At 32.1% G+C, this 18,695-nt stretch overlaps 1 protein-coding gene across 5 annotated transcripts; it reads right to left on the minus strand.

The window, feature by feature from the left end:
- Positions 1 to 2,329: 2,329 nt before the first annotated feature.
- On the minus strand, positions 2,330 to 17,932 carry LOC101504346 (villin-3-like). Of its 5 annotated transcripts, none has more exons than XM_073365863.1 (25): positions 17,610 to 17,929; positions 17,467 to 17,503; positions 15,634 to 15,712; positions 15,346 to 15,445; positions 14,930 to 14,998; positions 14,413 to 14,649; positions 14,151 to 14,328; positions 13,886 to 14,018; positions 8,898 to 9,057; positions 8,662 to 8,818; positions 8,338 to 8,438; positions 8,095 to 8,253; positions 7,890 to 7,958; positions 7,407 to 7,475; positions 7,177 to 7,314; positions 6,951 to 7,079; positions 6,412 to 6,559; positions 6,271 to 6,284; positions 6,025 to 6,165; positions 5,811 to 5,936; positions 4,878 to 4,940; positions 4,198 to 4,302; positions 3,642 to 3,897; positions 3,331 to 3,563; positions 2,330 to 2,885 (listed from the first exon to the last, which is right to left on the minus strand). In XM_073365863.1, exons 3-25 carry the CDS (start codon positions 15,687 to 15,689, stop codon positions 2,772 to 2,774), a joined length of 2,955 nt encoding a protein of 984 aa, XP_073221964.1. In that variant the 5' UTR covers positions 15,690 to 15,712; positions 17,467 to 17,503; positions 17,610 to 17,929; the 3' UTR covers positions 2,330 to 2,771. The 5 variants fall into 5 exon arrangements, with proteins under 5 accessions (XP_073221964.1, XP_012569300.1, XP_004493489.1 ...); XM_012713846.3 differs by having other exon boundaries at positions 15,634 to 15,760; XM_004493432.4 differs by lacking the exon at positions 17,467 to 17,503.
- Between the last annotated feature and the right edge of the window lie 763 nt (positions 17,933 to 18,695).

Raw genomic sequence — 18,695 nt, forward strand, 5'->3', positions numbered from 1 at the left:
GACACAAGATAAGGCAAAGATAGTATTATGATTCTGCCTTGATCAATTAGAAAAGATAAATTATTTTTGGTCATAAATTTTTTAATGTGATATATGGCGTGTTTTGAGTTTTGTGAATATTTTAAAAATGTATATAAGTTGTAGAAATTAAAAAATAAAACTTATAGTGATAAAACATTGGGGCACGTACTTTCTGTATTTTGATGTTCAAATAATATATATGATTAGTAAATAATTAAATAATTTAAATTTAATTATAATTTAATTAGTCCTCCTATTTTTATTGATTCACGAAATTGGTCTCCTTATTTTAAAAGTCGACAATTTTAGTTATTCTCTCTTAATTTTTTAACTAAAAAATGACGACGTATGATACTTTAAATAACGTGACATATGATATAATGATGTAGAATGATTAACACGCATTAAATTAGAATAAAATGTGGTAAAAACTTAGCTTTTAACTTCAATTTTTTTCTTCATATTTTTAATTTAATTAATGACATATGAATAATTAATGCATCTAATTTTTTTTATATTATAGAATTGTATATCACATCATTTATAATATATCATATCGTTACAAAACTGTCGACTTTTAAAATAAGAGACTAATTTTATAAATTAATAATAGAAAAATTAAAACTACAATTTAAGTCTTAATTACAAAATATGTATGTATATTGTCATATATCTATCTCATATATTCTAGAGAGAGGGGCGAAGCTATGTGTGTGTTTTGAGTGTTTTGAGTAGTGACTCTCTCTCTCTATATATATATAGCCTAAGTAAAATTTGTTTGTAAGAAATTGTAGATTCAAGATAATACAAAATTATTATTTAATTGCTGAATTTATTGGTCTTGTTTTGATATTTTTATTTTCTATTGTATATTTACAGAAATAATATGTCAATAATAAAATTGTCAAAACAATACTCAGAAATAAAATGAACAATGAATAACTTGCAAACAATTTAATTATTTATATTAAAAAATATTATTAATATATTTAGTATAATATTAATTATAGATGAATTTGATTATTTGAAGTATCGTTGAACTCAAATTTCTTAGAAAAAGTGTAAATATTTTTACTTTATGTTGTTTTAATTTATAATTTATATTAACAAAATTATTGTAAATTTATTTGTTTAATAATTAAGTTTAATACATTAACTCTATAAGTATATTTAATTTTTCTCTTAATATTTGGCCAACTGATAAAATTATTCCTAAGTTTGTAGATATTGAATTCGACTAGTCATAAAAAAATATACATCTCATTAACCCTTGAAAGAGATATGTCTTATCACTAAAAAGTAATTTTTTTTAGAATTTAGGGTTTAGTACAACTCTTTTACTATGAGATTACATTTAAAACAATTAAAATTAATTTAAAAATACTGTTTTTTTCTCTCCATTATTTTGATGTTGATTATGTTGGTATCATTAAGTATTAGGTGGACTAGATTAAGATTGTAAGAACGTACTAATCAAACAGCTAGATAAGCAATTCTAACACCGTCTATATATTAATGTTGTTGAGATGTGCTAGCACTTAAAAATATAACTAATATACACCACAAACTTTGTGAGTAGAATAACTCCATAGCTCTATCATAAGTGGTTTCACATTAAGTGTTTGAATGATAAATGAATTTGACAAAAAATCACTAAAAATCGTAATGGTTCACCATGAATTAGTCATTCTTACAATAAATCTAAACATGTATTAACATGACGTATTGATACGGCCTACAGGACGATTCAAGATTTTTTTTTCTCTATTTTCACTCTCAATTTCTCCTTTTTATTACAATAACTTTGATGTATGTTTTAGAATATTTTTCATATGAATATGTTATGTTGATATTTCTAATTAGTAATAGAAGAAATAAAAATTGTGAGAAATAAAGAGGATCTTAATTGAGTTTCAAACCTAGAATAACTATGTTAACTATCATGGCAAAGCTGCTAGTCTATTTGTTAATCATGAGAAACACGAGTGGCATATCACTTTAATGGAGCAATTATTCAAACCACGTCATGTCCAATATCAAAAACTGTACGAATAAATTGGCACTATGAGATGAAAAGCATGTTTATTTCACCGTTTTAACTGCTTATCATAGTCATACTCATGTTTTAATTGATTTGAAGTATTCAACATGAGTCGTAGGAACTAACAGTACATTGGCTTACTGTTACAAAAGTAAAGAGGTTAGCTTATTATATTTAATCTGAAATGAAACTTGTTAAAATCTTGTTCTCCACTAGCAAATAAAACGAGAATCAAAGCACCAAATTTACATAATTCACTCCCATAAATAACAAACAAACAAATTTCCATTCTTTATATATTGAGATTCACAGTATAATAACATGACATGCAATACATATACACCCGCCTCTCTAACCAATAGCAACAAGGGAAAAAACAGAAACAAAAACAAAAGCCACATCTTTTAAAATACAAACATGACAAAATGAAAGAATAGAACCTGTTCACTGTCTTCATTGCTACAACAATATGTGAACATTACAAGAGGAAGAGACATCATCAACTTAAACAACTATAAATCACTCTCCACACTAACCATAGCTACATCCATTATAGGCCAAAAGCAATGTGCTATGCATAGGAATCCAAGCATGGTATATACCCAAAAAACCACACTATCCAACAGATAACTGCATTTCAAGACAACTCAAGAAAGGTATATTATAATACATAAGCAGCATATTTGCCACTCATTGTATTTATGAGTCTTTAGAACAAATCAACTTTTCTTTTCAGCATGTCTTGCTTCCATCTTGGCAACTTCGAGAATGCTTCTTTTGTCATTGCAAATACGGTTTCAAACTCTGTGTCTGACAGATAGGTCTATGCAATATCAAGTAGAAAAAGAAAATAAAAGATGTTAACATCACACCGTAGCATAAATTAATACTATATTAATTTTAAATGTCATTATGATTAATTAAAGTCAAACTTTTTAAACATTGTACATATCATACCATTGAGGCTTTCAAATAAGATTTTAAATGTCATTATGATTAATTAAAGTCAAACTTTTTAAACATGGTGCAACAAAGATTTACACATAGCAGGTTGCCTAACAGATATTGGATTGACTCCAATACCTTCTTAAAATTAGGTTGAGCCTAATGATAGTGTCTCCCACTTATAAACATATTTTAAAGTCATATCTTATCCAATGTGGGACTCTCAATAATTACAAATACCCATCATTATCTAATAAAATTAATTAGCGCTCCATGGAGTGAACTTTAAAAGTATTTCTATGTACATGCAAAGCAAGACTAACCTCTCTCCGTTTAAGGTCTATTCCAGACAGATGACTCCCAGATTTAGCCTTTAATTTCTCATAAGTGAAGACACTTTGATTATTTTGATTATCATTTCCATCCTCTACATTTTCTTGTTTCGGTTCTGAATTTCCATTGCTACCAGTCTCAGGAGCAGGCTCCACCGTCTCCTTGGTTTCTGTAACTTCCTCAAGACCTTCAGTTTCAGAAGGGGCAGTTTCACTTTTAGCATCTGCATAAAGAACTCACACTTGTCAAATGATCATAAGCAACACATTTTAACTGCAGAAAACCAGAGATATTTTCTCACCAAAAGTGCTTCTTTCAACAACTGGACTGCTGCTTGCCACAGGAGAACCTTCAGGTGAATGTTTCTTCTTTTCAGCCGTGAGAACATTGGAAAGAGCAGCTACTGCTGCTGCTCTTTGAGATCCTTGACCTCTTGCAGATGACCTAGGAGTAACAGGTTTAGTTCCGGACGATGATGAACTAAATGCAGAGTTTAAGGCAGCTAAAGCTTCTGCCCTTTGCCTTGGTCCTCCTTGATTTAAGTTATTAAATTTATCCTGTATCAGTAAGAGTAGAAAATATTAGAAGGAAGCCCTACTTTCTTTCTGTACTGTAGCCCAATTAAATATTAGAAGTTTATTTAAAAAACAGTGCTTCTGTAGCCTTCTAAGCTTTAGCTCTTTGAGCCGAGGCTTTTCCTCACTCTGGTGAGTTCCTATGGCCCAAATCGCCTAAACTTATAGAAAAGAAAAAACCATGCACTCTTATCTTACAAGGGAAATATGCTGTTGGTTGATGTTCATTGGTTGCAAAATAAGGAAAAAGATAGTAAACCATGTATAAAGAATTTACCGTACCGGACTGGTGGGTGTCTCAGGAGATGAATTGAATGCATTATTTAAAGCAGCCAAAGCTTCTGCTCGTTGTCGTGGTCCTCCTTGACTTGGCCCATTAGATTTTTCCTATCAACAAATTCAGCAAAGCTTAGTTAAGCATACAAAGGTACAAAGTGGCTCTTAAGTTACATCAAATGAATTAAAGCAAAACAGGATTGACATAGAAATGAATGATTTAGAATGAAATCCTTGTTTTAGTATGTATTCGAAAAAAGAGGCATTTCTATATATAACTCAAAATTATGATTTAGTCTAATACTATATAGCATAATCATATGTACGGAAATTCTTATATGATCTTCACAGATGTTTCAATTTTTTACCCTATGTACTTAAGTCTTGACAGCAATCTGAAACAAAGTCATCATATTACAGCAGAGAAGAAGCAAACATTTTTGCAAAATATAAAATTGAATGTGCATAATGGATTAACATAACCAAAAGAGAAGATCACATCAAAACCAATGACATGAAAAAAAAAATCAAAGAGAACATTATTCCTTGATGTTTCTTAATTTTCTTCCATTTTTCAACCATATTTGAAAGTTAATTGTTTATGATAGAAGAAACAAAGAAACTGCAATATTTTGCATGGTTTAACTGCAACAATTTTCTCATCGAAATTCATGTCAGGTTTATACCTCTACAGAATGACCAATTCCAAAGAGTAATGCCAACTTTTTCTGGAATGAGTTCCCTTGAACCTGCATTTTATTACACAGAAAATGAATATCCAACAAATTAGGGGCTTTTTTGGTTTAAAGAAATATAATTTGTTTCCATTTCACTAATAAATACAAAAACTTCATCCATCTTGTTTTACTTTGTTTCCTGGTATCAAAGATCTGTACAGGAAATGGAGAAAACAATTTAGTCTTTAGTCACACTATGTTGAGTTTCTTCAAAAATCTCACGAGCATGACACATTACTTTAACTAATCACATATACATCCGATATACTTTGTAGATGTAAATGTACCAATATCACTAAGAAGCATTGTTTCATACATGCATGGGAGAAATTGTTTTTACAGCTATAATCCGAGTTTTCGTAGTTAATTTGAAAGATGAAACCTGTGTTATAAAACTTAAAATATGTTGCCAGCTTTATATTTGAGGGCAATAGTATGCTTTTATTAAACCATCCAGTCAACGGTATGTCCTAGGTTTTTTCACACAGTTTAAAAAAACTATAAACGAATGAAAAAATATTGCAATTGCAATTGTATAAAATTATTCTTATTAACTATTGGTTATTAACCATTTCATAAATGTAGAGCGGAATACAATGACTTGAAAGTGGTGCAACGATATTAATCTCGGAGTAGAATTGGAAGAAAAAAAAATAACAAATATCACATTGAAAAAGTAAATCGACACTATTTTGAAATGCTTTATATATATGCTAAAGCGAAACTTATTTTGGAACAAAGTGTTTTCAACTAAACACAAACAAATAGAAAATTGTAACTTAATGAATGATAATGATTAAAAATTTAAAGTATGACAATCAGCATTTCATGAGAATAAAGAGAAATAAAAAAGTGAATTCCTTAATGTTTTATAGCACATACCGTAGCTTTTGCATGATCCCAAGAAAAGTATGTTGTGAAAAAGCAAGGTTCATTCCCTTCTGTTACTTTATATAGTGGTACATGAGGAGATAGTCCCTCAAGAGATGCAGCCTTATCTATGTATTTCTGGGGGAAAATTTTCCAATATATATCAAGCATATCAAGTAAAAATAAATATGAGAAGAAAAACGTCTGATCTGTGGAGCATGTTTACCTGGGCAATTTCAAAAGCATTTTGCTTTTCTTTTGGGTCCACACATTGACCAATCCAAACAAACACTTCTGCATGCGTATCAAGTATGAGGATATCCTCTGTTAAAAGATCATCCTGTGAAAAGTTATAAAGCTCCTCTTCCTGAAGGGTAAAATTGTACAAATAAATTAAAAAGACATGAATGACTCCAAAGTTTCGTAGCAATAGTGTGAAAATTCAAAAATGAAGTTACGGTCACAAACTCACCTGTAGCTTTCCGGCTACATCCATATTGCAAAGAGATACACACAATTGATAACGGTCAGAAGAACATTCGATATGAGAAAATAAAGATACTATTTTATAACAATATTTTACACCGAGAAGTAAAAGTACAAGAAATGCTACCTTTAGTAAATGATAAAGTGAACAAATGTGGGTCTCTGACGATGTCATTAGTGACTTTTTTGCTAGTGACACTTTGTTTTCCTCCAACAGCAAACCAGAAAGCTGAGGTTTCTGTTCCTTCTTTAGCATGCTTTAAAGCAACTCCTGGCTGCACATGGATATATAACATGTGAACAAATAGTATATGATGTAATACTATTATTATTTTTTAAATCTACATATTACATACACTAGTTAGTTATATTAGTTAGTTGTTACAAGTGATGCACTTAGGATACAACCACAAGGATATAGTCATCGAGGTCCATTTGAAAGGCTTTATCTTGAAGTAAACAATGCTATATAAATGGAAGTATAAAATAGAGAAACTCAAAGTGTTTGAGTTATGCAAGATGATAAAACTTGGTTGTGTTTTTATTTGATAGTACTTGAATAATTTTGTGGAGGACCTAAAACTTTGTTCCAAATCCAATATACCTTTAAAAATTCAATAACTATATTAGTGCTAGTAAAAAAGAGGATAAAAACATATAAGCTACCCTTAAAAACTCAGCAACTTTTGCTGCAAGCTGCTGCTGCTCAATGGAAGATTGATTTCCATGCCAAGTAAAAACCGTTGAGCCAGATTGCAGAAGAAAACACTCGGTAGAATTCAATGATGTCGCTACCTGAATAATAAAAGCATAACTTTGGTCAACTAGTAGAGAAAAAAGCCCTAGCCACATAACAAGGTGGACAAAAGTGAATAATTTAATGGATACTTACTGCATCAACTTGCATTGTTTTATTATTATGAACGGATGTTCCAGAAATCCGAATAAGAGCAATACTCTCTGCTGTGTATGTTTCATCTGGCAAACCTTTTTCTGCAATTAATTTTTTGTAACCAGAGCTCAAGCCACCCTGAAAAAGAAAAACAAAGTCAGCTAAATTAGTGAACTTCACACATTCTACACATGTTACTTAAAATAGCATTTGGATTTTGCAAATGATACCTTGAGGGTCACCATAGGTTGGAAAAGAGCAACAAACTGTGGTGCCTCTTTACCATCAAATATGCGACCCTGAAAGAAAACACAATAATTATACAAAGTTTTCAAGTTACATTCCCAATTCGAAATTAGAAATGATATTTTGACACACAAATTTCAACAGCAATTTAGATGATCCAATATTCAAATTTACATGATTTTTAAATGTTCAAATATATAAATGATATTGATTTCCAAAAAAATAAAATATAGATGATACCCACTAATCACGACTTGCGTTCAAATATAAACCTGAAAATCGTGGTTAATGACGTTTAAAACCGTGATTAATTATGTTCAATTGATAGTTAATGGATTGCGACACTTTGTTATATCCATTGCCGCTAAATGTAATTAACCATGTATTTAAATTGCATTAATCATCAAAACTGTTATCTTATTTTCTTTCAAAATAACACACCTCATTTGAAATTCACATCACAATACCTGAACAGGTCTACCCTTTAGTGAGTTGGACATTGTAGTAGCCAACCGAGTAGCCATCTTTTGGTCCTCCTGAAAAAGGTAGCATAACTAAGTCAACTTGTATATAGTCATAAACAAATACATAAAAATTCTAAGCAACCAAAATTACTAGCAACAGAAGTTATGAAAGTTCAAGGAAATTTCATGTATTTTTATGTTGCATTACCTCAATGCTGTCTTTTCCAAACCAGGAGCACAAGAAGTAGTCATCCTTCCTCTCACCAGAGTGATAAGTGTACAGCACTATGTAACAATCTCCACTATAAAATTTACCAACATCCTCCTTAGGTAATGGAGTCTTAGCACTTCCATTGATTAGCCATACCTGGAAACATTAAATAATATTACATATTGAATGGTATAATTTCATTTGAGCCAAGAAAATAAGTATGTTTTTTATTAAAATCACCTCCAATTTTCCTCCTCCTTCAAGCAAAGGTGGAATTTCCTCATTAACTGGAGCACTTTTTGTCGCTCCCTTGACACCCATACCTTGTTGCTTCAGTAAAGCTGGGAGCAAAAAAATACGAAACTCTGTTATCACGGCTAATCGACAAAAGCCAGGCCAAATTACACTAGTTTTAAAAAAAGGTCGCGGCATTAAAGATTTTGATGTCTTTGTGATCACAATTGAGACATCATCAGCCACATTTGATGCAATTTTACACAAGACCATGAAAGTTACTTCGACCGCAATTTAAAACCATTACAAGTGAGAAGAAATAATGTCCACCTGCAACTTTTCCTCTTCCTTCCTCAGCACCAGCAGTAGTAGCAGATGATCCTGATGGCCAAGAATCAAAGTTGGATTTAAATGAATGTGTCTCATAACCTTGAATAACCCTTGTTACCCTTGTAGATTTCGGCCTTTTTTGACTTGCAACAAAGTCCTGAACAATTTCTAAAATTAATAACTCCAATTTCAATCATTCATACATAAGAAGCAAATCTGCAAAATTCCATTATTACCTCAGCAGCTTGACATGCTGCTTTTCTTTCATCAACTTGTGTTACCCTTCCAACCCACACAAATACCTCAGCACCACAGTCCAATAAATAGCATTTGTTGTTCTCCAACAGTGACTTAGAAAGTTCACTTTCCACTGACTTGACTTCACCATCACCAATACTGCAACCACATTATCATAATCATCATATCCTCTGGATCAAGAATCATAACACACTAAAAAATAAATAAAACATAAACTTCAAATGAGTAAATTATTATTATTATACCTCTAAAAGAATTTATTAAGCAGAAACAAATGTGAAAAAAAGAAAGACACCTTCAGCTTCAGAAACACTAATTCATAATTATATAAAATCTCCCTATGGATCATAAAAAATATGATTCACAACTACAACAAAATACCTAAAATGCACTGTAATAAACTCGGATCGGAAACAGAACATCAAGCCAGATGCTCAGACCTGCTGCTCAGACTTGTCAAACTGGAAACTGGAGTTCGAATGAACTACTCTTCGGACAAGACGTCGTTGAACCGGCGCAACCCGATGGTTAATTTAAGAAAACCGTTACTGGCCCGATTCGACCGGCCAGGTTCGTGACGGTTTAACCGGCCGGGTTTAGGGTAGTTAGTTTTGCGAAAAAAATGAATGAATACGACGCTGTTTAGGGAACGTCGAGACTCGAGTATAAGAAACCGCGAAACTAGAACAGATACTCACAGTTGAACCTAGCCTCTGATTCACACTCTCTTAGTACCCTAGTTTCACCCTCGCCGTCGCATCGTTGCCGGAGCACCATCACAACACCGTCGGAGGAGGAGAAACCAATGCAGGTTGTCTGAGTAAGTTTACTGATTCTCGTCAACTTCATTATTCAATGTTAGAAACTTCTGAGCTAGCTAGGTTGAACATGTGATGGATAAGAACATAGTAATATCATAGTGTTTGTTCATGCTTCTTTCATTTCGTTGATTTTTCTCCCAAACATAGTTAGTGTGATGTAATTCTTTTGTTTTTTTTTTCAACTGTCTTTGTTTTGAAGACACTGAAGTGAATGATTATTTCTCTAAAAGCTTACAATAAGAAAATATGATTCCTAACAAAAGTTTTTTATTATTGTTGTGTAATAGTTAAAGTCTTAGAGATGTCAATGTCATCTGCTGAATCAGAAGCACTGCTGTTACAAGAATCAGTGACAAAAGTTTCAAGGAATCTTAGTAGAAAAACTGATCCAGCTTGGGGACATTGTACACGATTTGTTGATGAGGATGGAGAAACTGTTTTATTTTGTCTCTATTGTATAAAATTATTCCAGTAGGTTGGTCTGAGAGTGATTTATCTGGAGGAGAAAAATGACCAGGTGAAGAATGCCAATGCAAGAAGGTGTCTCCAGATATTCATTTTAAGAAACAAAAAAGTAGGTTGCATAGTAAAGAAAATATGGAAAAGGCTGACCTTGCTATTGCAAAATGGATGGTTGATGCTTCTGTTCCATTCAGTGCAGTTAATTCAGCATATTTCCAGTCTATGATCGATGCTCTATGTAGTGTAGGTCCAGGGTATTAAGTTCCGAGCATGTACAGTCTTCGTGGTCATTTGTTAAGTAAGTTGGTTAATGATGTGAAGAAACATGTAGAGGGTTATTGTAATGTTTGGAAGCGAACTCGTTGTACTCTTATGGCAGATGAGTGGACTGATCAGTATGGGCAAACTCTTATCAACTTTTTAGTTTATTGTCCTAAAGGAACTACTTTTCTAAAGTCTGTTGATGCTTCTGAGGCTTGTAAAGGAACTACTTTTCTAAAGCCTATTGTATAAGCTTTTCAGGGAGATTATTGTATTATTTGTTGGCCCTGAAAATGTTGTTCACATAGTGACAAATAACACTACAAATAATGTTGCTGCTAACAAGTTTTTGGAAGCTGAGTTTCCAAAGTTATTTTGGTCTCCTTGTGCAGCACATTGCATCAATATGATGTTGCATGACATTGGAAAATTGAAGGAAGTAAGTGAGACTTTGGCACATGTCTCAAAAATTACCAGTTACACATATAATCATTGTTATATATTGCATTTGATGAGGAAGCATACAGGTGGAAGAGAGATTCTTCATCCTGCTCAAACCCACTTCGCCATTGGTTTCATTGCATTGTAGAGTATTTTGGCTTAGAAAGATGCACTAAGAGCCATGGAAACCTGAAGGGAATGGATAAGCTCAGCTTATGCCAAAGAAGCCAGGGAAAAAATGCTTGTGGATCAAGTCTTAGACTCTTGGTTTTGGAAAAGATGTCTTGATATTGTGAAACTTACAACACCACTCGTACACGTGTTATTGTGGATAGTGAAGATAAACTTGCTATGGGTTTTATTTACCAAGCTATGTATAAAGCTAGAGAGACGATGGTGAGGAGGTTTCAAAGAAATAAGAAGATGATGGATCCTTACTTGTTGATCTTAGATAAGCATTGGGATTCACATCTTCATAAAAATCTTCATGCTGCTGGTTATTGGTCAAATCCAGCTTGTCAATTTAATTATGAAGAATTTGAAAAACACCAGTCGACAACATAGTGCCTTTTGGATGTCATTGAAAGGTGTGCTCACGGAGATCTTGAGTTGCTATGTAAGTTCACAAGTGAGTTGAGCACATTTAGAGGTGTCGATTTTGATTTTAAAAGGAAAGTTTATATGCATGAACGGGATACAGTTCCATCAAATATAATTCTACCGGGCAAAACCAGTGACCGATGACTTTCAATATTTGAATTTTGTAATCTATATTTTAGTTCAAGTAGATGCATATATATTGACATATCTCATTACATGCAATATTCTAGATGAATGGGGGGAATCTTATGGATATGTTGCGCCAAATTTGCAAAAAATGGCTATCCGCGTCTTAAGCCAAACTTGCAGTGCCTCAGGTTTTGAACGAAATTGGGGTCTATTTGAGCACCTTCATTCAAATAAAAGAAATAGGTTGGAGCATCAAAGACTTGTTGATCTTGTCTTTGTTCATTACAACTTGAGGTTGAGGCAAAGGTATTGTTATGTTTATTCTTCATTGACTATTTAACTTATGTAAGATATAAATTGGTTTAATTGTAATTTTAGTCCTTTAATTATTACCAACTAACGAAAATGATCCATTTATTTTAAAAGTCGATAGTTTTGGCCACTCCTTTAATTTTATAAAATTAAAAAATGACGATTTGACATACGACTCTATGATATAGAACCATCTAGAAGCATTAATTATTCATATATCATTAATTAAATTAAAAATATGAAAATTTTTTGAAGTTAAATTTGTATAGCATTTTATTCCAATTTCATGGTGTTAATCATTCTACATCGTCGTATCATATGTGGTGTTATTTAAAGTGTCTCGCGTAATCATTTTTTAGTTAAAAAATAAGAGAAAGATATCAAAACTGACGACTTTTAAAATAAGATGCTAATTTTCGTGAATTAATAAAAATAGAAGAACTAAAACTACAGTTAAATCATATAAATTTATGTGAGCAAATTAATAAACTTAGGAATCACTTGAGAGATCAAGATTATGAACCTATCAATTTTGAAACACTCGATGACAATTCTAATTGGGTATTCGAGGAATCATCGCCATTCTTAACTAATGAGGTGGTGAAAGCATGGCGTATTGGCCTTGCAAATTACACACATCATGACACGTTATAAATAAATGAAAAAATGTTGTAATTTTATAAAATTGTAATTGTAATAAATGCACGGTGTAGTATAATGAAATTGATAGTGATAACTATTGTTAGTTTGGGGTAGAATTAGAATAAACAATTAATATTACATTGAAAATATAAAACACCAATTATTTTGAAACATTTTTCTTTTGCTAAAGTGGCACTCAATATGAGACTCAGGGAGTAACTTATCTAAAATGATATTGTCATAGATCAATTAAATTTGGATGATGACCCACAAGACAATACAATGGAAAATGTGAAAAACAATGTTGGAAAAGCTTATGGTTTCATTGATCCCGAGTTGAAAACAATTTTTACTTCATGTACATAAATAAATTCTGGACTATTTGTAGTTGTTTTGTCATTTGTGATTGTGAGCTTGTGTTTTAATTAGATTATTATAAAACCAATGTTTAATTATATTCAGAACTTATTTGTGAGATTTTATTATGTGAAAAGATAATTTATTATTTATTTAACTAAGTACTAAGGCAATAGTCATGGTTTTGAATTTGAAGAAGAAGCTTGTTAAACTGAATCTTAGTTTGTGTTGTGTTAAAATCAAATTCAAATTCATATATTTATTATTAGGATTAGAATTAGCAAATTATAAAAATAAGCATTTATCGTATATTTTTGATGCCGTTGTCAGCTGGCATCGAAAAAGTTTCCCAACAGGTTTTGGAAGCATTCTCTCTCTCCTCTACAGGGATATCTTCTCGTTTGGTTCTTTTGTGACCTCTTATTAACTTTTTTCAGCTGGTCTATGTTTTCGTCTTGTTGTGCATTTCTCTCGACATCAAGCTGTGATTCAACCAACCGTGCCTTCTCCATTTAGTCGGTCCCATTTCCATCAATCACCACAGCCCCCTTAGAAATCCTTTGGCGAGCCTACAGTCACCTCCGGCCCACTACAGTTTTCTAACACACAACTACCGTCTTTGCTACAAAGAAGTTGATATGTTGTAAATTTTTTAATAGAGACCGTGTCTTTGTTCAACTAGTGGCTACTTGTTTAGACATTACCCAGTGACTCATTGTCTTGACGGTGTCAATGGCTGGTCCAAATTTAATAACTTTTTCTAAATCTATTTGAAGTAATATAAGAAAAAGGATCATCTCTAGTTAAATTCATCATGATGTTGTCTTTTTGACCGTTAAAATGACCAACACCCATCTCTAGTTAGATAATCTTTTTGAAACAATTGATTCGGGAAGAAAAGTGCAAGGGGCAGGGGAGTGGCCAGGATGAAATCAACATACCTATAAAGTTGAGCAGGAATAGTCTCTGGAACTATATCATCCTCACTGATTACCTTCTTCCCAATGGGAGCAAAACCACCAAAGAGGACCCAAAATTCACCTGAGTCTGACTCAGTATCCAACTTTCCATCATCTGCAATGTGGAATACATTTTCTAGTTACAAAGAAAATCAAAATACATATCTGAAGCACAGACATACAAAATTATACAATGTATAGGCTTTTCAGAAACTGATAGGAAAACATGTGCCTCTTGTGTCCTTACCAACAATGGCAACATTGCATTTCCCTTCATGATACTTTTCCTTCAACAACTGAATAATTTCCAAAGCTTTGGCTCTTTCCTGAATATTTGAATTTGCACCATTGAATTGATATATCTTATCCTGAGTGTCTAAGATAAACACATCATCATGATTCAGTGAAGACCGTGCAAAAGGGATCTGCACAAGGAAGATGTAAAATCACATTTGTAGTCATTGAATATGCACTGAATTCATGAAGTTCATGAGTAGAGAACACTGTGCCTGTTTTATTCTGACAACTCGTTTTCCTTTGCATGCATACAATCGGGTCTCAAACTCCTCTTCTTCAGGTTTTTTGAAACCAGATGCAACACCCCCTTCTAATGGTATAATACATGGCTTAAAGTATGACAAAAATTTGTCAGATTCATGCCCTTGGATTTCCCTGTGCTGCACTGCACGTCCTCCGAGGGATGCATCAAGTTCAACAGTTTTAATGGCTGCAGTTCCAGCCTCATCCTACAAAGAAAATCACACTATCAATATGGATTATTTTTGTCAGAATATGTATTGGTTCAAGAATTTCCAAACATCAAGAGAAAAATGTCGGATTCCTCATATCTAAGACTGCTTTGAAATAGGAAAGGAATAAAGAATGAAACTGGAAAAAATAAATCACAGAATTTGTAAAAATAATTTTTCCAAAAACAGAATAATCATACAAGGTTCAACATTTTAGTCAATTCCGCACTCTGAGAGGGGGAAAATGAAGAAGACAAGAGTCAAGTTTCAAACTAACCTGACTTGTATCTTTTCCAATCCAGAAGTGAATATCATACAAGTAATTGCCTCCTTTGCCTTGTGTTGTCTGCACATAAATTTAATTAACACCCAAGTTTTTACATCAACAAGTTGAAATCTATTCACTTAATAATGGAATTTTATTAAAGTCTTCAGGTTTTAATTAGGTACAACATGTACATCATACAAACTGTTCTGTTCCTCTAGAATTATATGTTAAAATTGGTCAACCTTCATAGACTCCAGTGAATAGAAATTACTTTTCCTATTATGCTTGTTATTTGATTTGATCTATAGCCAAAACAGAACAAAGATGAACTGATTCCAGAACATTTAGCCTCTAGTGTCTTCAAATAGTGTTAACATTTAGTAATATATAAACAAATGCTATGTAATAACGGATACAGTGCGCACCTGCAAGATGATGTAAGAATCTCCCATGTAGAATTTCCCATAATCAGATTTTGGTAATGGAACTGGCTGAAAATTTTCAATCCTCCATATTTCACTCCCTCTACAAAGAAGTTAAGTCTAAAACCCTTCAAGTAGATAATACATCAAACATATAACAATATCACTAGGATTAATCATGCTTATAGCTGAATATTATTTTTACCATTTTCACTTGATCCCTATAGAAAATTTTAAATGGAGAAATTATTATTTTCACAAGTTCTTTAATAAATCACCCATTAAGGATACACTTTTTGGCCTACTCCCTGGAATGCTGGTTCCAAAACTTTTGTGGCACTAGACATGGCTGAGGCTTCCTTCTAAAACACTGTATTTGAGCAAAAAAATAACTGTCACCAAATTCCGAAGTAATTCACTGCATGAGAGAAAACAGAGTTAATAATGTCTTAGCAAGAGAAATTCATGCATCACTTTGTAGGTATAATAATTGCATATCCTCTGAAACCACCATATCATGAGTCAAGCGTGGAGATAAGCAGCAGTAACAAGACTCTGTTTGCAAATTATGAATATTTTCTACATATTTCACCATCATCATCATAAAGTTTGAGAAGAAAGACTTTGTTTTCTTAGAAGAAGAAAATCACAAAAAGTGTAAACATTTTTTATCATAGCTCTTACCAGAAAAATCATCTCAACACTTTCCGTTGCAAATGCAAACACTTATGTATGTGAATATATTAGTGAGAACATTTTTTTAGCCTTATGAAATGCATCTGACAGTCTTATACTTTCAATTTCTAATATGGTTAATTGGTTTTTAAACTTGCATGCTAACTTACTTGAGGACTACTATTACGTAAAAGCTCATGAATACTTTTATATTTAACAGGCCTACTCACACAAAAGCCCTTTGAGTTTGAAACAATTCAATTCTTTTAAGTAACCTTCAGTAGCTTTTAACAAACAAAATATGCTATCATATTCAGAATTTTTTTGGGTATCTTTTACACTCTCCAAAGCCCTTCTCTTCAAGCACAACCCTACTTAGTTTCCTTCCTCTATTTCAATTCCCAGTCACAAATTCTTCTCTGGTTTCTCAAAAGCTGATACTGGCTTATTAAAATATCATTCAAGTATTCCCCAAATATTCAGAAGTATATAATATTAAATCCAACTTGTTATCTTATATATAACTACAATGTACACATTTTTCCACAAGCGACTAGCTTGATAGAAATAGGAAGCACCAAAGTTCAAGTGTTGAACAAACAGAAGAGATAGAGCAAGGGTAGTGCTTCTTTAATATCTGGATTTTTGTTCCAACTGTATCTTACTTATTTTACGAATATACCAAATATCTTTTGCTCCCCTGTTAGCTCAACAAACCATCCATCATCCATGTACAATTCCAAATTTCCCAGTTCTCTGATTTGATAAATATTTTTAATTGAGAATAGCATAACCAGGTTGAACTGCTCTCTGCATATAAATTGCTGCAAAGAGTTCATCAAATAATTGCTTATCCATTGCTTGCTCTCCACCATATAAAATGTCCTAAATCCAAGGTTAATAATAATAATGGCTTCAACATCCCAAAATTCCAAAAAAAAATTCCCTTCCATAAAGCTATCATAGAGTAAAAAGAACAAATATTTATGATTGTGCTATTCCCTTAATAGTCAATAGTACCCTTGATCTGAGCTAATAATCAAATACTAAGAACTGCCACTAAGAAGAAAAAAGTGAAAATTTTCAAATTCAAACTATATAAAAGATGAACGATCAAGTAATTAACTTGATTTGTTGCTACAAAGTTAGATACTAAGATCTACCTGCCCCTCTTTTCTGATTATCATTTAGCCATTTCTCTTTCAAATTAAAAAGCTAATTTAAAAATGAAAATTGATATTGATCAAAGCTTGGTTAACAAAAATAAAATGTGAATCATAACAAATGCATAAAAGCATGAAATCACAAAAAAGAGACTAACTAAAATAAGAACCAGATGATCAAGAAAGACAAAACTGTGAAGCAACAGAAGAAAAAAAACATAGATCAACAAGCATCGCAGTGATCACAAACCAAAAAGCGAAAAGAAGAAAAACCCATAAAAGTTACCACAATCTGAAGCCAACCCAGATCAATTATCACAATACTGAATCAGAAAAACATGGAGAGGATGAGATCAAAGATGAAACAGAACATGGTGATATTAGTATGAGAAGATAAAAAGGGTAGAATGATCAGAGAGATGGAGGTACCTGAGATCTCAGGGTGTGATGTTGATGATGATGGTATGTGTGTGTGTGTGTGTGAGAGAGAGAGAGAGAGAGATAAGAAGAAACAGGTTATGGGGGAGGACAAGTCTGCAGAGCTGGCAAGAGAGAGAGAGAGAGAGAGAGAGAGAGAGAGAGAGAGAGAGAGAGAGAGAGGATACTTGTTGAAAAGAGAGGAAAAAAAGTGAATAATTGCTGTTCTTGTGAGTGTGTTTTTTCAATCTCTCTCTAACTTTTTTAGCCTTTTGAGATTTGCAATTCAGAGTTGCAGAGACAAAGGTATGAATGAATTATGACGAAGATGAAAATTGAAACAATAGAGAGAAAATAAAGAAATATAAGAGGAAATTGAATAAAAAATATAAATCAATATAAACAAAAAAGGAAAGAAACCAACGACCACGAGGTTTATTTTATTATATAATAATTAATAATAATAATATTTTATTTTATTTTATTGCATAAAGACGAATGAAGAAAAGTCGTTATTTTAAGGTAAAAAGATCCCCACAGTGCAACCGTCCATTTTGGTTACAAGGATATTCTCTATTGGATTTCTTTTACAGTTTTTTTACCATTCATTCACTCTCTCTCATAATCTCAACTACACTCATACCTTGATTTATATCTAATAATTTTGGCTTAACCAACACGGTATGTTGCACTTTGTAGATACCAAGTCACTTGTTCTATGGAATAATATCTATTTGGTGAGGTAAACACCTTCAATAATAAAAACTTCAAATTTTCAGAGAATATAACATCTCTTATTCTCATTACTTTTGTTTTATCATTGGAATTGGAGTGTGCTCACTTGTAATCTCTTGTTATATAACTAATATCAACTATTTGTGGTTTATCAACAAAATATTATTTTTTTATCTTAAAATAATTAAATTATTTATTCATTTCACACATATTGAAAAATATGTATAAATAAAAAAGATATAATATTACTTTTATCAAATTATCTTTATTAAATAATGATGTATTATCAATGTCGTAAATGTATAGCGAATATATTGCATTGAAAATTTTGCGAGTAATATTAATTAAATTGTACAATTGAAA

Source organism: Cicer arietinum, chromosome 3 (genome assembly GCF_000331145.2).
Source record: "Cicer arietinum cultivar CDC Frontier isolate Library 1 chromosome 3, Cicar.CDCFrontier_v2.0, whole genome shotgun sequence".
Classification (NCBI taxonomy): domain Eukaryota; kingdom Viridiplantae; phylum Streptophyta; class Magnoliopsida; order Fabales; family Fabaceae; genus Cicer; species Cicer arietinum.

Bases quoted from the DNA above. Each gene is read 5' to 3' on its own strand.
- LOC101504346 (XM_004493432.4), bottom strand. From the start codon at position 15,689: ATGTCTAGTGCCACAAAAGTTTTGGAACCAGCATTCCAGGGAGTAGGC. The intron at 15,446-15,633 runs GTATCCTTAATG...ACTTCTTTGTAG, and splicing joins CAGGGAGTAGGCCAAAAAGT to AGGGAGTGAAATATGGAGGA. The intron at 14,019-14,150 runs GTAAGGACACAA...TCCACATTGCAG, and splicing joins ATGCAATGTTGCCATTGTTG to ATGATGGAAAGTTGGATACT.